This window comes from Diuraphis noxia, unplaced genomic scaffold (genome assembly GCF_037042655.1).
Source record: "Diuraphis noxia isolate RWA-SAM2 unplaced genomic scaffold, SU_Dnox_SAM2 contig0003, whole genome shotgun sequence".
Classification (NCBI taxonomy): Eukaryota; Metazoa; Arthropoda; class Insecta; order Hemiptera; family Aphididae; genus Diuraphis; species Diuraphis noxia.
This window is the reverse complement of record NW_028301713.1, coordinates 8,498,935-8,520,249: the sequence shown is the minus strand read 5'-3', so window position 1 is coordinate 8,520,249 and position 21,315 is coordinate 8,498,935. Positions and strand designations below refer to the sequence as shown.

Below are 21,315 nucleotides of genomic sequence, written 5' to 3'. Positions count from 1 at the left end.
CAAATAAATGATTAATAAACTCAATAAAATCTGCAGTATTTGATGAAGTGTTACTTTGAAATTGTCCTGTTTGTATACAAGTTCGGATTGCTGCGGCCATGGAATTGCTTAATAATTGTACTGCTAATTTAACACGCATTTTTTAAAAAGAATTAGGGTAAATATGTGCATTTGTTATTTTGATGAGAGACTTACTTTTATGATTTTGTTTGTCCAACTCATATGTTTTTTTTATATCATCAAATGAGATTATTTTATTATCTTTTATATAACAGACATTAATTAAATTATTTCTAATACTTTTAAGTAAATGAGGAACATCAAACAAAGAAAAAATTTTATTGTTGTTGATAAAAAAAAATGTATTATCTTCTGAAATATTTAATGATTTTAAAGTGCTTTGGTTGTTTGTGCCTTGATCGCAAACTATAATTTTGGGACACAACCCAACCTCAAATAACTTTTGTAAAACATCAATTATTAAATTTTTTTAAATTGTTTTGTTAACTCCAGAATAAACAAGAAAATATGCAATTGGAAATTTCCATGTAGAGTAAAAACCTCGAGCCATAAATACTAAAACACAGTTAGCACTTTTATTGGTCCTCCCATAATGACCTAAATCTTCAAAACCTTCAATAAAATCAAATTCTTTGGAATATTCTATAAATTATTTTATATACATTTCATCAAAACAAACAGTGCAAGCTTTTTCTTTATAATCAGATGACTCAAATTTTTTTTGTATAAGACTGAAAAATAATTTACTAAAACCTGGTAAGAATTTTGATTGACCAATCCAACGACGAATGGTTGATGGCCCAGGTAAATTAACTTTTTGTGAACGTAAAAATGTATATGCTGTTGGTGATTTATAATATAAGTTTAAAACTAATTTTTTTTTCATTTAATGTCCACGAACGACTCCTATCTTTTAATTGCATCGTTACCATTGCCTTAGAATTAATTGATGGAAACTTATGCATATTTATTGAATTCTTAGCATTATTATGTGTTTTAAAAGTTTTAACTCTTTTTTTAGTTTTTTAATTTGAGTTATTTTATTATGAATTAATTTGTTTTTTAGTTTTAATTTTTGTTTTAAATTAGTTTTTCTAGGTGTATCTATTTCTATCAAATCAGATTTCCTTTTTAAATTTAGGCTAGGCATGTCAATTATATTTGTTATTTTAATTTTTTGAGGTGTAGAAAAAGTTGAAGGGGGGCTCGGAAAAACTAACTCTACCATGTCTGGTTTTAGTGTGTATATGTTTTAGTTGGGGTTGACATTATATTATACTCCTGCTGAGATTCATCATTTTGGTTAATGCCTGATGATGTAGATGGCTGTGTTTTAGATTGATAATTATAGGGAGTAGCAGTATTTTATTCTATCAAACGATTTTGAGTAAAATTTTGTACAAAGCTTTCGGGTGGGAAATTTTCTTGACAAATGTACCTATTGTGGAGTTTATCTGGATCAACATAAAACAAACTTGTGTTTCCTGTGTAGATATAAAAAAATATGTGTAAAAAAAATTATAAATATTTGCAATTGTACAGAAAAATTAAAATTTAAAATTAATTACTCACCTGAATGTATTATCCATACTTCTTTTCTATCATCTTTTGGAAAACGATACATTTTTAAATTTGGAAACATTTTCTTTGATTTTCCACAATTTAAATATTGGCACTTGTTTCCATACATGTTTAAGAATTTTTAATTGTAAATGCAAATGCAACTTAAAACTCAAGAAACAAGAAAATTCGGAAGGCGGTTGCTCCACAATGAACAAGATAGTAATAAATGATAATATAATAAAATTATTATTTCCAATCATTTCAGTATATCTTCAGTTTCTTATTATTACTCTATTTTTAGATCGGCACTTCGCGATAAGCCACCTCTTCCCTTCCCCGCATATCCATGGCAAACATCTATGATGGGGGTACCACCTCCTTGCATCCCAACTACACTAGCGCTCCATAGTGGTTGCATCCTACGCATGGTAGTAGTATGATTTGGATAATTCTGCTGCCTCATCCCCTCATCCTTGCTCATCCTTGCTCATCATTCCCAGAGCCCGCCGCCCGGTCGCGTACTTACGCGACGTATATTTTCCCCACCCCACCTCCTTGCTCATCCTAGCTGATCATCACCCTCCGCACCCCCTAGGTCTACATCTACCGCCCGACTTGTCACGTGATCAACACTGATATTCTCACAGCCGCCCACGAAGACGCTTGCACGCACGCGCATCATGATTATCTGATGGTTTTTTTTCGTAAAATAATGAAAAAAAGATTGGAGAGATTCGAACCTCAGTCCCCATCTCATACATTGACGTTTTAACCCACTAGGCCACAGACCTGTCATACCTTTTCATGTGATTCATAACATATATAGCTATTACTTATGTAATGCAACAAACCACCACCACCGAGGTCGCCCGACTCGTAACCAACACATAGCGCGCATGCGACAACACTTATATCGTTATCAACATTCTTTATCAGCGTATGGGAAGCGAAATTTTAAATCGTGCCATCGCGGCTCCTAATATACCTCCCACCACTCCACCAATTTAACATGTAATCTTTATCAGAGTTCATGTTTGATATGTCGATATGTTCTGTGATAAGTGCCGTGAATCATGATAACGACGATAATTTAATTTTAATGATTTTAATGATTTTATATTAGGTACAAATGTACAATATGTTCTTTTAATTTTTATTAAAAAATATAAATATTAAATATTAGTATATTACTCAAGAATTAATAAAGCTTATGATTAACTAATAACAATATAGTATAATACAATATTTGACGGCAAAATTTGAAAAATGGAAAATGGAAATAGGTAAATAAATGAGTAGTAAGTATATATATTGTTATTTTTTTTTATATATATTCTATTTTTGTAAGAGTACTACAATTTATTTATTGTTTAATTTTTCAATTTTTAATATATTATATTATAGGAACTCAAAATTAAAATTAAAATTAAAAATCGTATAATAAATTAATATATAATAATAAGTATAATAAGTATAATAATAATTTTGCTTAATGATTGGATCCTAATGATTTATTTTGTTCAACACAATGAGATAGTTTATGAGGGGCTTTTGATATTTTTGATGGCAACTCTGATGGATTGAATGATTTTATATTAAGTTTTGTCCTAGGTAGCTTACTTGAAGATGGTTTTTGTGTGTACCCATGTTCAGTAACACGTTTCCATTTAGGGACTCTCCCTGCTGCCAAATTTTCAGCTTATGAACTTGACTAGTTTAATTTACAGTTGAAATAACTTAGTTTTTCCTAGTTGACTTAAAAAAATATTGCTTTATTAGTATAAAATAAAAATAATCCAATACTATAATAACACAAACATATTTTCTATTCTTTATCTTGATAACATAATTTTGTTTGTTGTATTAATATATTTTATTAGATTAGAAAGGAAATAACATTCATTCTTTATGTGATTTACATACTAATTTAAAAAAAAAATAGATTAACTTTTTTTAACTAAGTTAATATATTTTTTCCATTTTAACTTTTAACTTATTGATCTTATATACTCTTAAGTTAACTTAAGTTAATTATTTTCATTAACTTGCCAAAGATTTATAGACACAACCAACATCCCTGATTATAGGTACATCGTACATATACAAACAACAATTTCAATAACGGGTAGTATTAATTTCTTTTCTTTAATACAGTAAATATATACAATGTATGGGAACAACAGCCACCGAGTTATCACTATTATTATCATACACATACCTTAATTACTGTACACCATATTATTGTACACAGCATATTATTGTACACACCATATTATCGTATTCGTCTCAGACATAACTTATAATGTTATATCAGCGCATGCGTACAACGCTTAATTATTATACTTACAACGTCTTGTAAAATTTATATATAACATACTTGAGAGAAAAACAACATTCCTTAAGTACATACATGCTACGACACGCGTGTCTCGACAGACCATACCTTTTGTTAACCGAGTATTATGTTGTAAACCCTTTGTATATTTTAATCCCAAAATGCTTGTCGTCAACACGTTCCATAGTGAGACTTTTATAGAAACTCTTATAGTTCATTGTATACTTTTAAACCTTAAATCATGAGTCACATGAGCAGATGTTCTCATCCTTTGTCATTGAGGAATTCATCCCTGTCTAAAATCTTTTCTCCCACCTAATACTGTCTCAAATCGATAGACACTTGCTCTGATGTCCACTGAGATAGAGTTAGTCTGTTTTCAGCCTTACACACTTTTAGTTCTCCTCCGCGATACTTCAAGTCTTTATAATTTTTCAACGTTTATTATTTTAAAAACAAGTGATTTAATATGGCCGGTTCAATCGAAGCCAACGCAGCGTTATACAAGTAGACATACACTTATGTTCCGCCATCACCCCCGGCTGATCTCGTTGAAGCTACAAGCTACACACTCGACTTTGCGGCCCGTAAGTTTATTCATATCGGTATTCTACCAGATAAAAAATACCAGGTCGTTGTAAATATATTAACTTCGTCGAGATACGTTCATATTAGACCGGGATTTAAAAAAAAAATATTCTCGTATATAGGGCATATCTTGTCCTTTATACTAGACACACCACAAAAGTATAGACGCGTAATATTTTTTGAGGACGATATGATGAAACTAACAAGCATGGTATATAGCGGGTAAAACGTTCTAGTTATTGAATCTAAAACTCGAGACAGATGTAGAGTACTGAAGTTCCATTTTGGACTAGGTCCTACCTACTGTTAGATACTTGTTTCTCTCTCTCTCCTATACTTCTCTTCTAATGCGTCTGTCCTTTCCTCGCATCCCCCGGCGCGTGATTTGCTCACCATCCGCCTCAGCCTCTTGACACATCTTCGCTGGGTGTCGAGTTCCCCCGTGAACCACGATGGAGCCTCTAACCCGCGCGACTTCATCAAGGGCATCGACTTCTGGCAAGCTTCACTGATCGCCGAGGTTAGGTAATCCGCTCTGGAATGTAAGTCCTCCTCCAACCAGCAGGATTGACCGTCAAACAGTCTCTCCGACAGTCTTTGTCGGAACTTATCCCAGTCGACTTTCCGGACATTGAACCTTTTACTACCTCTTTCTCCCTTTTCCTTTCCCTCCGTTTCGTCGTTGTAGTCGAATGTGATAAATCTGTGATCACTCGTAATCGCATTCTCGTGTACCTTCCAGTTACCGATGGACGCGGCGACTTTCGTTGACGCAAGCGTCAAGTCAAGTATCGCCGAGCCCGTGCTGGTGTATCAGGTCGGTACCGATCCTGTATTACAACAGATCATTTCACCTGACATTATCATATCCTCCACCAACTCTCCTTTCCCGTCTGTATGTATGTCGTTCCATAGTGTAGACCTCGCGTTCACATCGCCACCGATGATCCAGTCCGTATTTCCAAGTCCCCGGATAGCCGTCTCCAGTCTTTCGACGTGGAGCTCGGTTCTCTCTGAAAACTGGAAATACGTACTTCCCACGTATAGGCTCCGATTTCCGCTTCGGATTTCCACTATCACCAAGTGAGTCCCGCTAAACTGCGTTACTAGTGTTGCGCCCAATAACGGGTTAACAACTAACACCGCAGCCGCTAGTTTTTCACCTGGCGAGTTACCCGCTATGATTCTGAGCGGTGATTTACCAAGGTTGGCAAATGTCCCGCTCTTCGTCACATGGGGCTCCTGGATCAAAACAACATCCAGACCTCTCTCCCTTACCTCGGACAGCAGGTCGTCTGTTGCCAGTCTCCCCCGTCCCAGATTAACCTGTCCTATTCTCACACCATCCATTTAAATTTCCGGACTTCCCTCCGGAAATTCACCTCCCACGTCCGAAACCTCGCAGTATCACCCGAGACATGGTCACAGGCCCAGCCACTCGAGGCACAACATGTGCACCTGTGAGCAGCAAGGTCCGCGACACAGTGCGCAGCGTGATGCCGGCCCGAACATCGCCCGCAGACCACCGACGGCGCCTTGCAGAGTGCACCAATGTGTCCGTAACGTTGACATCTATGACACCTTCGCACTTCCACGCTGGGACCCACCCGACACCGCGACAGCCCAACAAACAAAGTCTGGCTAACGATCTCGCCAGCAACCTCTGGTGTTACCGCGAACTCCACATCTCGTCCCCGTCTCGTCGTTTTGCCTCTACCTCTTCGTGGGACTAGCTCCAGACTTAGGTTCCACCCCGGTCTCAGATTCACAGAACCTTCGTTCTGCTCCTCCAATAACGCAGCGACCCCCTCATCCGTTTTTCAACGGCCCCAGTCGTCTCGGATTTTTTCCTCTTGGCCGACTTTACTTCTTTCGAAGTCAAGCCCTCCGGTTCCGACACAAGATCTATAATCTCCGGACCCTCTTTCCTATTCTTCTTTTTCCGCTTCTTCGACTTCTTTTTCAGCCTGTTTTCCTCCTGTTTCTCTTCCCTAATTTCCATGTTTATCTCCGCAATCACCCTTTCGATATCTTCACCGAACAGATAGTCCCCAGGAGATGCAGGCAACTCCATGGGCTTTTCCGTCCGAGTCTTTTCTCTATTCGGGGTCTTACACGAGACCGACTGACTTGTCCGTTGGTATCTGGCCTCTAAAAGTCGTCCCTGCATCATCATTTGCGCGTAGATGAGTTCATCCACAACGCTCATGAGATCAGTTCTGATCTTCTTGAAGGCTTCTTCCCGGGGTTTCGTCATTGTCGACTTGTCTCCCCTCATCGCCGTAATGAGTGCACCAAGCTTGTCCGAGTGTTCTCTCCCACGACGACCCAAGTTACAGGTGTAATCCCGCAACTCTATGGTGTCTATGATGGACCCCGCGCCGTAGGTGAACCGGTCAACGCCCTCACCCTCTTCATCCCTCATCCGCTTGTTGGCCTTCCTGGGAATTTCCTCACCAAGAGTTCCGCAGATGATGGGAGATTTCTCCCTCTTCCTTTCTACCAATTGTCCATTTTGTTACTTTCCATTATCTTTAATCTCTACGTTAGCACTTTTTAAATCCATATAGTTCTCACGATACGAGGACGATCTAAGAAGTCCATTATGTCACTGCGCCTCTCTGACATAATAAGGAATTGTTATCCCACCCTTCTCAAGAGCGGAGTATTATAGAAACTATAATACGAAAAGAAGTTTACATCGTGTCATTAATTCAATGTCAAACCAAGGAGTTTGTGGCAAACCTACATGAGAAATGCGTACAGATGGTCACCACCGGTAAATTTGGACGAAATGTCAACATTCGTTAAAAACATGCAAGACGATCAAGATATCAAATCTTTTCCAAACCTTTCAGGTCAAATACAAATGTGTTCAACTAAGCAGCTAGCAGAATCTGTGTTAAATAAGGTAATTCATAAATATATTATTACATGTAGAAAAAATATTTAATATAATTTTTATAGTTACAGAATGATGAAATGGATTCACCGACATCGCCAAGCTATTCACCGATACCCACTATATCAACCGTGCATGACGATCCACATACATACGATTCACTTAGACAATCAGAGGTAATTTATATAAACATATTTTATTTTTATTTTATTTTTTTTTTCTAATAAAACATATTAATAATTTTACTTATTTTTACAGACGATAGACGGAAATGACGGCCCACCGGCAATGGTCAAAAATAACGGCCCACAGTCAACCAAAGAGATTCCACAGTCATGCGACGTAAACGACGGACCGGATTTCTTCAATCGATTTTACTCACCACCAACTTACATCGAACATCCTGCGCCATCACACAAACGATCTCAATCAACATTCACCGAACACCCAACGCCAATACGTAATGTAAAGCGTAGGTTATTCTAATATTTGTAGGAAATTAATTAATTTATGTCAAATAAAAATAAACATGATATATAAAAAAAGTATTTTTATTTATTAACATTAAGGTTTACAATAAATATTTACAAAGTTCTTACTTCTCCATTAAATGGATTATGAGTTATTATTTGGTCGTGTAATATTAAACAATATGCTGAAGTGGAAGCTGGAAATGCTTCGTCGGCTTCAAGTTCAATTCTGAGGTCCACAGTCGACATTTTCACATTGTCGTTTTGCCTGCTCATGTCAACAACTATGATTGGTGAGTTATTTTTTAAATCTGATCGGTTCAATAGGGGTGTGACATCTTCATGGCCGTAGTAAGACTTTTGGAACTCGGCATACGCACGGTATAATGTCGAAATCTTATTCTTGGTGAAGTCGCTTTGAAAATCTTCATAGGGAAATACTTCAGAGTTTAAATAAACCTTTATGTTTTTAATTTTGCAATGATCGAAATAAGACATTGCTTTAGTCGAACTATTTTTCCTATCGGTCTGAAAGCCGATTATGACATATCTAGGTTTTTCTAATTTTTTAGAAGTCTTTACTTTCCACGAATGCGAAGTAAATAAGATTATTATTATATTATGTACATTTAAAAAAAAATATATACTAACCATTCTCATACATTAATAACATGTCGTATTCACTCAACAGCTCCAACTTTTGTCTCGTAAACTTCAACATCGCATCGAAACTAAGTCCTGGGGTGGTGTAGTAATGGGCAGCGTCCAGGTTGTACGCCCTCATACACAGGTCACGAAAATTCTATTTATAGTGGCATAATAAAACATTAGAAGTCAATTTCCCAACATTTTTATTTTTTTATTTGTGTCACTATTCTTTCAGGGGTGCGCGACTATATCGTCATCTATTGGGAGCAATATTTTACGCCACCGAAAAACCGGCCAGTGAGCAATCTATAGTATTTATAATCAATGATTATACATAGGAATATTATAATTTTTAAAATGTATATAATTTGTTTCTTTGATTTTATACAAGCAACATTTTTTGGCACGCGTGCCGTGGTTTTACCACCCTTGCGCTAGGATGTCCACTGTCCAGCGGAGAACATAATATTTTAAATAATAATAATAATTTACGACAGAAAAAAAATGTTCGCTAAAATATCGGGAGAATGATATACATGCGAACAAGAAAAAAAACAAAAACAAAGAGCGTTGGTCACACAAAGAAAAACTACAAAAATAACATAATGTAGTGATACGAAGAAAATGATAACAATGAGGCAACAGGCCGACCAATAATCATCCACACAGCACACAAAAACAAAGAGACTAAATGCACATAAAAATTATAATAATTTAAATAATTATAGGACGGAGTGGTGTGTAGATATTAACGGAGATGTCGCCGGCGCGCAGATAGCGTCCTGCGATAAGCTTAATTGCTTGGCGCGATAACAGTTGTAATATTTCATGTTTAAAAACTATAATTTTTATTTTATTTCAGTTACACCTGGTACGTACTTTCTATTTTAGTTTATTTTTTATTGTAAGGTAAAGTGGATCAATACGTCCATTAATTTAAACTCAAAAATAAAAAAATTGCCTTACCACTGTTACTTTATTATTACCACAATACTAAGGGGACAAAACCGAAATTAGGTATAGTTGGACAGTAATTGTGCCGATGGTGGTCGATGATAATTAAATATGGATAATATAGAGCTTAAGGTCAGTTTAATATGGGAAATTATTCCACTGCTGTAAAAAGGTGCTAAACCACTGAAGCATATTATCAAAAAGAACTAACAAAGGAAAAGTATATTTACATTCAATGATGCGTGTATGCTCCCACAAAAGGGGAGGGCAACTGAAAAACCAATCGCTGAGAATCAAGACAAAGCCACCTTACTTTCACTTAACCACAACGACACTAACCAACGTATCACACGTCGGAGAGGATGGGTGGAGGAGTACATGGGGAAAAAGGAAAATGCCGGTTAATGTTGTGGGAGGGGTTCTCTGTGGTGGAATCGATTTGGTGCAATGACCACAGAGCTCACAAAAAACACCAGGACAGTACTTAAAACTAACTTATTTCTACGGAAGACTGCTCTCCTAGTAGACCCTCAGATGAAGCTTAATTGCTTGGTACGAACAGTTGTTAATATTTCATGTTTAAAAACTATAATTTTTATTTTATTTCAGATGAAGCTAGTACGTATTTTTTATTTTATTTCATTTTTTATTGGAAGGTAATGTGAGTGGATCAATATGTCCATTAATCTAAATAAAAAAAAAAAAAACGGGTAAGTGGGTATCGCTCTGCTGTACATTATGGAGTGTGATGGACCTCTGAGTAGGGTAGGTTAAATTAGAATGCAATGATAGGTATCATTGTATTAAAAAAAAGCGGGAAAGTGGGTATCACTCTGCTGTACATTAGGTGGTGGGGTGGACCTCTGACTAGGGTAGGTTAGATTTGAATGCGATGATAGGCATCATTGTATACGAAAAACGATTCTGAACGGAGATGATTTGTCAGTCTAGGATATATTAAATTTAAATATTGTCATATATTATTCTATTTTGAAACCAATATTTTATTTTTCAATTAGGACGCATTTTGCATAAGACATGGTTAATCAATTTTTCCAAAAACATTGCATGTAGTTATCATAATTCATAATACCTTATATTATCATAGATATATACATATGCCTGGTTTGAGGATAAATCGTTATCGTTACGCTATTTCGTAAAAATTTGAAATTCAAACGCACTTAAAATTTTTCTTATAGTGATGCTTCGAGTTTTCTCTATAGCTACTATTGGTCATCCAAAATTTTTTTACCGACACTTCAAAAAAAATTCTCATAAAAATCGAAAATTTCAGTGGTCTATAAAAAACTCAAAATTTTTTAAAAATTAAACTGTATATAGATAACACTAACATAAACATTCGGTAAAAATTTCAACTATTGACAGTGATTATTTTTTGAATTACAACCATATAAAAAAAATCAATTTGGTCGAAAACTGGTTTTGCGTAAAAATTTCCGTTTTTCTGTCACTTTTTTTTGTTCTCCTCGATTTTTTTGAAAACTGTTGGAAAATGTTTACTTTTGACCTCTATAATGCACCAAGGATCTTCAATTTTACATCGGAAACCACCCCAAAGTTTGAAATCGAAGCATTATTTCGACTAGTTATGCTGTATACAGACACACAAAAAAAAAAAGAACACACATAATTGTAAAATCAATACATTCATCACTCCGTTCATAATCTAAAAGTTAGCCTTACCACTGTTACTTTATATTACCACACTACTAAGGGGACAAAACCAAGGATGAATATAGTTGGATAGTATTTGTACCGATGACGGTAAATGCTTATTAATTATGGACAATACAGAGCTTAAGCTCGTCTTAGGGTCAGTTCAATATGTGGGAATTCCACAGCTGTAAAAAGGCCCCAGACAACTGAAGCTGAAGCATATTATAAAAAATAACTAACAAGGGAACAGTATATTTACATTCAATGATGCGTACAACTATAATTATTATAAGTGATTGAGAAAAATATAGTATTTTGAACTATTTTTATTGTATTAGATTCTGTTATTCTGAATGTTCAGTGAATTGTTTGCTTTTGAAATGATAATATGCATATTTTTTCTCTCTGTCATCAACTTTTGGTGTAGTAAAAATGTTCCGATTTTCGTTTTCAGTATTTTTCCTGAAAGGACAGCGAATCTAGTTGATGAATTTAAGTGGTCAAAATTAAAAATTTTATGCAGTTTTTAAAACTTTAAAAAAGTTTGTATAATCTATGTACAACATAATTGTTTCGCCGTGTAGGAATTTACATTCATTATTTAAAATAATATCAGATGCAAAACTAATTATTATGATTTGTCTTTTTACAGAAAGAATACTCAAAAGTACGTATATATTATATTCAATTAATTCAATGTCAAATAGTTATATAATCATAATCATCGAGTTTAATTTTTCACAGTAAAAATTATTGAAATATGCTTTTGATGACCTATTTAAATTATAATAATTGATAAAACTATAGAATTAAATTAGAAGTAAAAATGGAAATTTTAATTTATGAAAACAATACAAAATACAACAAAAATGTTTCAAATATACAATTTCAAATTGTATAAAAAAAATAAATGTCAATTTTGTGAAAATACCTTTCCAATTCGTATTTAGGCACAATCATTTAACAATATATCATATCTACCGTCTTGTAGATAAGATCTCTTTTTCTCTTGAAGAAAATCTCATGTGCACTAGGACGTTGAACAGGCATTTTATTGAGTATGGCAATGCCACCAAGGGCTCCTCCACAAAATTAAAGAAATTTCCCTCCTATACTTGTACCTACTTATAAAATCATATCTTAGTGTTCGCTACTTATCTTTGCGCTCAGGAACAACTTTTTAGAATATTTCTAAAATAGAAGCCTGTGTTCAGCAAGGTGCAGTTATTGCACCACACCTTTTTAACATCTACACCGCGGACCAACCAACTAGTAGCCGACTTTGCGGACAACAAAGCACTACTTGCATGCCAGTCTGACCCAGACATAGCTGCCTCTTTTATGCAAACCCATCTTGACCTACAAGCTAAGAGTGGGGTCACAGAACGGGGCCTGAAATTAAACCAAACGAATTCGTTCAACTCTACCTTCACACTTCGCCCCAGAAACTGTCCACAAATATTCCTACATTTTGTAAAAACTGCTGCTAGTATAATTTCGAAAACGTGATGTCAACATCCAAAGTATAATACGTCCCTTTCTATTTTCTGCTCTAGTATAGTACAAGCTCCTTTCAATCTGCCAGTGTTTGACGCTGTTGTGTCAAAACTAAAATCTTGAACATTTTCTATTAAATTCCAGTCTTCTAATGTGTAGTATATAGCTGACGCAACGTCATTTCCAGTTGCAGCTGGTTATTCTGGAACTCCTAACAATTGTTCAATATTTGTACTTGTTCCAATTATTGACAGTCTTTCTACTGGTCTGCCTGTTATATCATGTGGTAATTTAGTATCCCAATGTACAGTGATTACTTGGGCATTCAGCTTACTGAAATTTTCTTTAATTTTTTCAGTATATTTTTTTTTGAAAAATATTACGTTGGTTTCTTATAGATAGACGTTCTATTTATAACATAATTCGACGGATCTAAAGAAACAGCTTCCATGAATGCTATAATTAAGTGTAAACAATCTCGTTCGCTGATTTTACATTTATCTAATGCTGCAGCTAAATGTGGAGTCAACAATTGTTTACGAGCTCTTTTTTTGGGGTTCGAAATATTAGTTTCTTGCTCTTGAATGTACTCATTTTGACTGTTATCTTCTTGAGAATCAGAATTTGTTATCTTGAACTTCACTAAAATAAATAGAAAAAATATTATAATCAAATGAATAGTTTATTTTATTTTAGCTATGTTAAAAACTTACTGTCAGTAGCTGAAGTAGTCGGATCGTCTGAATGCTTACGTTTTCTCTCTTTTTATCTATCTAATCGTTGTAGTCATATTTTTTCAGAATTGTCTCTTTTTTTTATCAATATCAATCATGCAACCCGTACGTCCTTCTCGCACTGTTTGATTAAAAACTGTTTATCTTCTTCAACGGTCATTATTATTAAGGAATTTTGATGTGATATATCAAATAAATCATTCATAGAGTTTAAAAACTCCTCGTTTTATTAATACTCTTAGATAAATTTTGCCATAATTCGTACAACTTTTTAAGTGGCTTTGACTTACATTTATGGGGCTCTTGTGTTGGAATCCGAGCTTTTTTCCAAAAAATATTACACTCTTCAATGACTAAATTTGCACTAGTGTCTAAGTTAAAACCAACAATTCGCATGTTATAAAACAAAACCTGTAAACAATCTCCATTTGATGGTAGTTTACTACCTGTTATTTGGTGCTTATGATGCCCTACGAGATAAATTTCTTGTCGAGATTATGACATTATGAATAATATAATATAACTAATAGGTAACTATTTAAAACTACTATAATATTTATAATGAAGTAAAAAGCAAATATTGACATACTGAACGATGCTCGGTTAAAACGAAACTATTACAGATAACATTAAATTATATCTATTTAATTAACGCGATTACATTGCCGATATAAAAAAAAGGATTTTCTAATCTAAAAATAAACTTAATAGCGTCTAATCCAAGGTATATCATTTTTATTTCAATTATCATGTTAAATTTAAAATAAAACTATCACTAGAATATTTGTTAACTTAAACATATTTTATTTTCACTGTAATAAAACTATTGTTATAATTTTTTTAATATTATAAAATTTGTTTTTCAGAAAAATTAGTTATTTTTATATGTTTTTTCAATTTAATCAAAAGAGTTTGCCTAACGCAAAAGTGTATGGTTACATATATTTTAGTAAAAATAAATTGGGTTAAATTTTAGTTATATACGATTTTTGTGTATCTTTAATATTTAGAGAGATATAATTATTGCAAAAAACATTAAAACGGGATTTTTTCACAAAATGTTGATTTTATCTAGTTTTTTTAGTTTTTTCAAAAAAATATTGAGTGTAAGAAAAATTTGTAAGAAAACATTTTTTAGTAAATAACGAATTCTATAAAAAAGTTCTTAATAACTTTTAAGGAAAAACCAAATCTTGCGCAAAAATATTTAAAAAAACTAAAAAAATTTACATTTTCTCTAAACTTTGAGCTTAAAGCGCGCCCTGTTAATCATGTTATATAAATCGAAAACTGTGCAGATTTTATTTTTAGACCCATAGGAAAAGTTTCCCGGTCTGCACTACTCGAATTTTAAGACTTCAAAAATAACGGGCACCCTAACCTTCACACTACACCCCAGAAACAATCCACAAATATTCTTCAATATTAAAATTCTACCCTGCTCTCAAAACGTCAAATATCTTGGACTAACCTTAGACCGCCGGATCACATGGTCTGCTCATATTATACGCTCCAAACGTTTAACGCTCAATGATTGTAGCCGCCAGCTGCGATACCTACTGCTACTCACAGCTAATTGTATTAAAATACATAGTAAAATATTATTGTAATCTCAGCACATTTACCTTCGCTGACCTAATCCATCTCAACATTAAAATATTCCCACATTTTTTACATTTTTATTATTTAATATTACATTGAAAATATCGTATACGCACCTTTCAGGTGGTATACCTCTATTGACACTTGAGTAACCATAATACGATAAATTAGCCAGTTACAGTTCGAATCTCAAAAAGTCGATATCGCTACCTTACTGCTTAGACTTTCAATCCTCAACAACTATAAATCAACCGGTTTTAGATCAGATTGAAAGAATACAATTAACGTAGGACTACCTTCACCGTTTAAACCAGGGGTATCCAACCCCTGCCGCATGCAGCCCATTGTAGATTTTTATGCTGCCCTCACTTCAATTTAAAAACCATGAATTAATTGTATATAATATATTAATATAACGAGAACAAATTTATTTTAAGAATAAAAAATTATAAAACATCAAATAAACTGTAAAGGCCGATGCACATGTTTATTATCAACAAATATATTTTTCTGTGTACTTATAATGAAATATAAATAATTAATACTTGTAAAAATATTTCTGTTTATTATTCGATATAGTAAAATTATAAGAAATGTATTGTTGTATTATAGAATTTAATTTAATCGTTAAATTTAATGTATTATTATTAAAAAAAGTAAGTAAACTTCTACCTATATGATGTGGCCCAGTCTTCACAAAAGGTTGGACACCCCTCACTTAAACCTTAAATCCTCAACAACAATAAATTAACCGGTTACATATCGGATTCAAGGAGTACTGCAGAATTGTGTAACTATTCATACAATAGATATATTTTGTGAGCTTTCGGCCTTTTTAAGGGCTTACTGACCACCCATCACACAAGGGGAACACTTATGTGATGACCCATAGACCGAACCGCGTGGTGTCTTTTGGACATGTCGGTAGAATCTATGGGTTTTGATACACACAGTGGGAAATGAATCCCAAAGATTTATTTAAAAGGGAAAACAGTAAATAAAAATAATATTAATAAAAGAAAATATGTGGCAACATGTAAGGTAATGATATGATTGTATTTTACATGGCAATTACAACTCAAAAACAAGATATATTTTAGAATAATTTAGCACATTGTAAAGTGCATGATGATACAGGAAAAAAATATAATATAATATTATAATTTGGCACATGGCAGAGTGCATAATACAGGGAAGAAATATAATACTCGTATAATATTATATAATATGTAATACTGCAACAAAAAATATAAAGCTACGGCTCCGACACGCGGTTACCGGCCAAGGAATCATATTCATATATCGATATGACGCATCATACATTGATACATATTCATTATTTAATTAACGGAGAGGACCAACGGCTCCGCATGACGGTTACCGGGGCATTTCTTTAAAAAGAGAAAGAAGAAAGAAAGAAAAAAAATGAGTATACGAGAAAAATTATAGATGCATATATAATCGGACAAAAATAAGGGGTATTTGGGGGAAATAATAATACTTGGCGACTGCAGCTGGTGTCTTGAGGTGTTGGTAACCGGTGGCTGTGATAGGCTGGCCTCGTGGGCCGTCGATACACCACTCGTTTGAGTGGCTGGCGGACTTACGCAAGACGGCTGTCACCAAATCCGATATCGGATAAGTTCCCGCAACCAGCCGAATTCTGCCTTACTGGCGAGAATGGTGTGCACAGTAGATTGTGACTATTAGCTCTCACTGACAAACAAATTGTTGGTATATACATCCACGCTGGATTGACATGAGTGCAGAAATATAGAAGACTAAGAATTTACTCACGATTTTGTGGTTGGTAAGTTTATTGTTGACTGATCGCACAATGTGACTTCAAAAAATATAGTAGTACAAAATAATCAACGTAAATAGGTTCCGCACGATGTGACTTAATAAAACACAATATTTTAAATAATAATAATAATAATTTATGACCGACAAAAAAAATGTTCGCTAGAATAGCGGGAGAACGATATACATGCAAACAACAAAAAAAACAAAAACAAAGAGCGTTGACCACACAAAGAAAAACTACAAAAATAACATAATGTAGTGATACGAAGAAAATGATAACAATGAGGCAACAGGCCGACCAATAATCATCCACACAGCACACAAAAACAAAGAGACTAAATGCACATAAAAATTATAATAATTTAAATAATTATAGGACGGAGTGGTGTGTAGATATTAACGGAGATGTCGCCGGCGCGCAGATAGCGTCCTGCGATAAGCTTAATTGCTTGGCGCGATAACTTAACTCGTGATCGGCACGGCCCATCTGCACCGGTTACGTTGGATACTGTTGTGGATATTGGTCGCTGGGCCCTCCACAGCCCCAGATGGTAGAATTAGCCCATCATGGCGTCGACGAGATACATGAATAAAACATTGACCGCGTGGTTGTTGATGGACGGATCGACAGACTGGACGACAAGTTTACATATACCGGTGTACCGGGCAGCGGTCGTGACAAGAAGAAGAAAAAATATGCCGAGAGAAGTCAACGGGCGCCGGACGGCTCGTCTTGATGGTGACCGTTGTTGAAAATGTGATGGAGTGGGGCGGGGACAGTGTTGCTTTTCGCGGGGATTTTACATAATTATTGGGCTTCAGCTGTCTTGTCAGCGTTTACCGGTGGAGACGATCGTATCGCCGACAGCGCAGGTAACCACATCCGCGGAGACAGTTCGCCGGACACTATGTTCAGGAGGGGTTGGGGGGATAAGTGAGGATATAACATGACTATTGTTCGTCTTAATTGCAACGCGCTATTGTGATAATAGAAAGACCATTAAAGTAATGGTCGCAGACCGATAGGTATGATAATTTAATTGTTGTAGGGAAAGGTGGGTTTAATGGATAATGATATTATAGAGGCCTAAAATTCTGTGACGTTACAATTTACATGCGTAAACCATTGACCAAAAACTAGTGTTGCTTATAAATATTAGCTTTAACCATAATATTTTACTTTAACCTTCTAAAAATAATAATTAAACTCCATTTGCTACCAGAATCTATTCTCAAACTTGAAAATTGAATGATCTTAATTATTGGTGAAGAGTGACGGTAACCCCTGCAATTGTATGGCTTTCCTATTTTTTTTTCTATTTTGAGTCTAACCAGTGAAAAATAAAAAATCAGATTTGGTGCAAATGTTACAAATGATGCTAAATATTGAGGTGATTAAACTATGATCGGTTACAGAACAATAAATTATAGCATTATCGATTTTATAAATGATTACCAGTCGACGTGAAAAAATAAAACAATATTAGTTTGTTGGTGAAATACAGAAACAATTATTGTTAATAATATATTCTTTATTAATTTAAATTGTATTTTATAACAAAGACATAGTTTAGGAAAATCCTGTAGGTTTTAAATATAGAATAAATATAAAATTTTAATTAAAATGTTTCAACTTATGATTAATTTATTGATTCAATTGAATATTTAATCCAAAGTGTTTCTGACTTCTATGATGTAGAATACATGTGGCGGTCCTGGACGGATCCCACAAAGATAGTGATGATAGTGCGTTAGGGAGAAAAGAAAACACGTTCGCTTTATTGCAGATGTGCGGTGGTTGTCGTTTATTGGTATAACAAGTAGAGACAACAAAACAAAAAAAAAAACAAAAAAAAAAAGATATGTGTGATGAGGATATGACACGGGCGAGGACGATCGGTGCGTGGTGTTTGTCACTCAAGCGCGGTCGTAAAACTAACTTGCTACAAGCCGGTTCGCGGTACCGGCGGTCGACATCTCCAGGCGCGCTTATCGCGTGTTGGTGTCGACCGCCGTCGATTGGCGGTTGACAGAGAGAATAGACGGCGCGGATTTCCGCGCACAGGCCGTTTGAATTCAAACGGCTATTACGCGGGACCGCGTCATATAGTTAGTCCAAGCACAATTGAAAACTCTCACAAGGTATTTATGTTTACAGACATAACAGAGTCCTATTGTGAATATGTTGAAAAACCAAGTACGTATGATAATTAATAACTAATAGCTAATGAAGTTGTGTTGAAAATTAAATTTTATTTTTAATACCGTAATAGTACTTAATTATCTAGTGTGTTTACATTATCAATGTTACATAGAGGCCATGACTTATAATAAAATAAGAATATGGTGTTATTGGATTACTGCAGTCATAATATTATGTATTGTATTTAATGCAAAATATTTATTTGGGGATCTAATAAATGCTTGACTGTAGCAAATTTCAAGGCATTTGTTGTAACATTAATTTAACATCAATGGGTAACAGTCCTACGTAAAAAAAAAAACAATTTATTGGAAGAAAATATCTTCATAGATTTTCCAGCTTAAATAAATTGCACATCAAGAACAGGTTATTTCCGATGTGGACATAATAATATATTAATTCAGAAATCTGGGGTGTCGTGTATTGGAAACTATAGATTATTCTATATATTTTTGGTTTTTTAAAATTTTGTTCAACAAAATCTTTTCAGCTCGGTAAAAAGTATTGATAGAATTATTAAAATTCAAGAGATTTAAAATAATTTTTTATTTTATGATAATATTACAAATTTGCATTATTTTCATTTCATCTGCTATTGTTGGCAGTATCATATCACGGCGAATTATTTTGTTTATTTCGAACCGGTAGGATTCACAGTGATGGTCTGAAGTGCGATGTTTTGATGACGTTGTATTAAATTGATGTTAGACTTATTACTGGTATAACCCAACAATTGAATGCTATAAATGCAGATCGGGTCAAAATATTTAATAATAAATTTTTAAATTATGCCAATAGAAAATATTTATAATCAGTCTGTGTTGATTAAAATGTTGCATTGTTAAAGGTCAAAATTAGTATTCATATTTCATATACAATCGAGACCTAGGGGGTTTGTTGTGAGGCTAGCTAATAAACTCAATCAACCATTCTAATAATAATTTATCTTCATGTTTTAGGTAATCATGTATCGGGAGATATGTTTCAACTCTACTGTCAACGTTATACTCATGTTCCAAGTTTTAAAATAAAAAAATAAAAATAATAAAAATACAGACAGCAATTCTATATCATCAATATTATAATAACTTTAAAACTTGATTAAATAATAAATGTTATATTTTTAACATAATTACAACATTATTCTGATCTTATAAAAGTAACATTAAAATTTAAATATTTCTTAAATATGCTCCAAATGTTTTTTTTTAAATATTAAATTTCCAATTCCAGAATAATATTATAATAAGATTAGAAAATCAACTTCAAATAATATTATATTGGAAATATTATTTGTATGTTTTGAATTGGTTATATTTACAATATTATAACTATAATTGTAGCCGCACTCGGCTTTAATATGGATTGCTTGAATAATATATTAAAACGCCTTTACGGCAGAAAGGCAGGCTACCCAAAGTGCTGCACTACCAACCAAAAATAAGAGGATGATATAATTAATATAGTATGTATAGTAATAATTGAGTTTTATTTTAACAATAATATAAGTAATAAATAGTAGCCCTGCTGGCTCATCAATACATAAGACAGTATAATAATGTAAATTTGAGCCTGATGGCTTAATGCAACAAGATATAAATATAAAGATTGGCCTAAGTCGGCTGACAATAAATATATGATATGTTTTGCCTAATCTGGCTATACAAAGAAAAATATATAATAATTGGCCTAAGCTGGCTCAATCCAACCGTATAATATAATAAGATTGCCTAAGTTGGCTATACAAAAGTGTAATAATAATAATAATAATAATAATAATACTGAGGCTCGTCAGCCTGTTACCTGGGAACTGGTGTCCGTTGGCGGCTTCGAACCAGAACGCTACCGTCTCGGGACGCCCACACTTGTACAATAAAAATAATACAATAGAAAATAAAGTGTGTGACAATCCCGAGAACGTACGACCAACGGGCCACCAGTTCAACGAATAACTCAAAAACAACTTGACACCAAAAACAATAAATTATACACTTGACGATCACGTGGTTCTGTAAGTCCGTGTGACTTGACCGCCCTGAATTGGGGAATAATAATTAGAATTTTTGTATAATATGATTGTGATACTCACAGAACCGCTGATACTATGATGACTAACAACAAAAAATGAACAAACGATGAACAAATATGAGTATATTAAAAAGAATTTTTAATTAATGTAGTAACACGAATGGTATATAATGTAACACCACTGGCTGGGAATTATAACCGTGCAGCTCGAGAGGCGGAAAAAGAAGAACAAGAAAAACGAACGACAATGTGAGCACTACGACAAAAACAAAAGTATGAAGTAC

General features: G+C 34.0%; 1 protein-coding gene and 1 long non-coding RNA gene across 4 annotated transcripts; both read left to right on the top strand.

Annotated features, from left to right (window-relative positions):
* The first annotated feature begins 2,836 nt into the window (after positions 1-2,836).
* LOC149056664 (uncharacterized) lies at positions 2,837-7,932 on the top strand. 2 transcript variants are annotated; one of them, XM_089224665.1, is made up of 4 exons: positions 2,837-2,882; positions 7,366-7,418; positions 7,475-7,585; positions 7,668-7,932. In XM_089224665.1, the coding sequence occupies exons 1-4, from the start codon at positions 2,876-2,878 to the stop codon at positions 7,893-7,895; spliced, it is 399 nt and encodes a 132-aa protein (XP_089080791.1). In that variant the 5' UTR covers positions 2,837-2,875; the 3' UTR covers positions 7,896-7,932. The 2 variants fall into 2 exon arrangements, with proteins under 2 accessions (XP_089080791.1, XP_089080790.1); XM_089224664.1 differs by lacking the exon at positions 2,837-2,882 and having other exon boundaries at positions 3,744-7,418.
* A 3,581-nt stretch (positions 7,933-11,513) lies between these two features.
* On the top strand, positions 11,514-20,216 carry LOC107163520 (uncharacterized). 2 transcript variants are annotated; one of them, XR_016191135.1, is made up of 4 exons: positions 11,514-11,703; positions 11,814-11,828; positions 18,959-18,997; positions 19,963-20,216. It is a non-coding gene; the product is annotated as an uncharacterized LOC107163520 (long non-coding RNA). The 2 variants fall into 2 exon arrangements; XR_001506014.2 differs by having other exon boundaries at positions 11,514-11,828; positions 19,963-20,213.
* Positions 20,217-21,315: the final 1,099 nt, after the last annotated feature.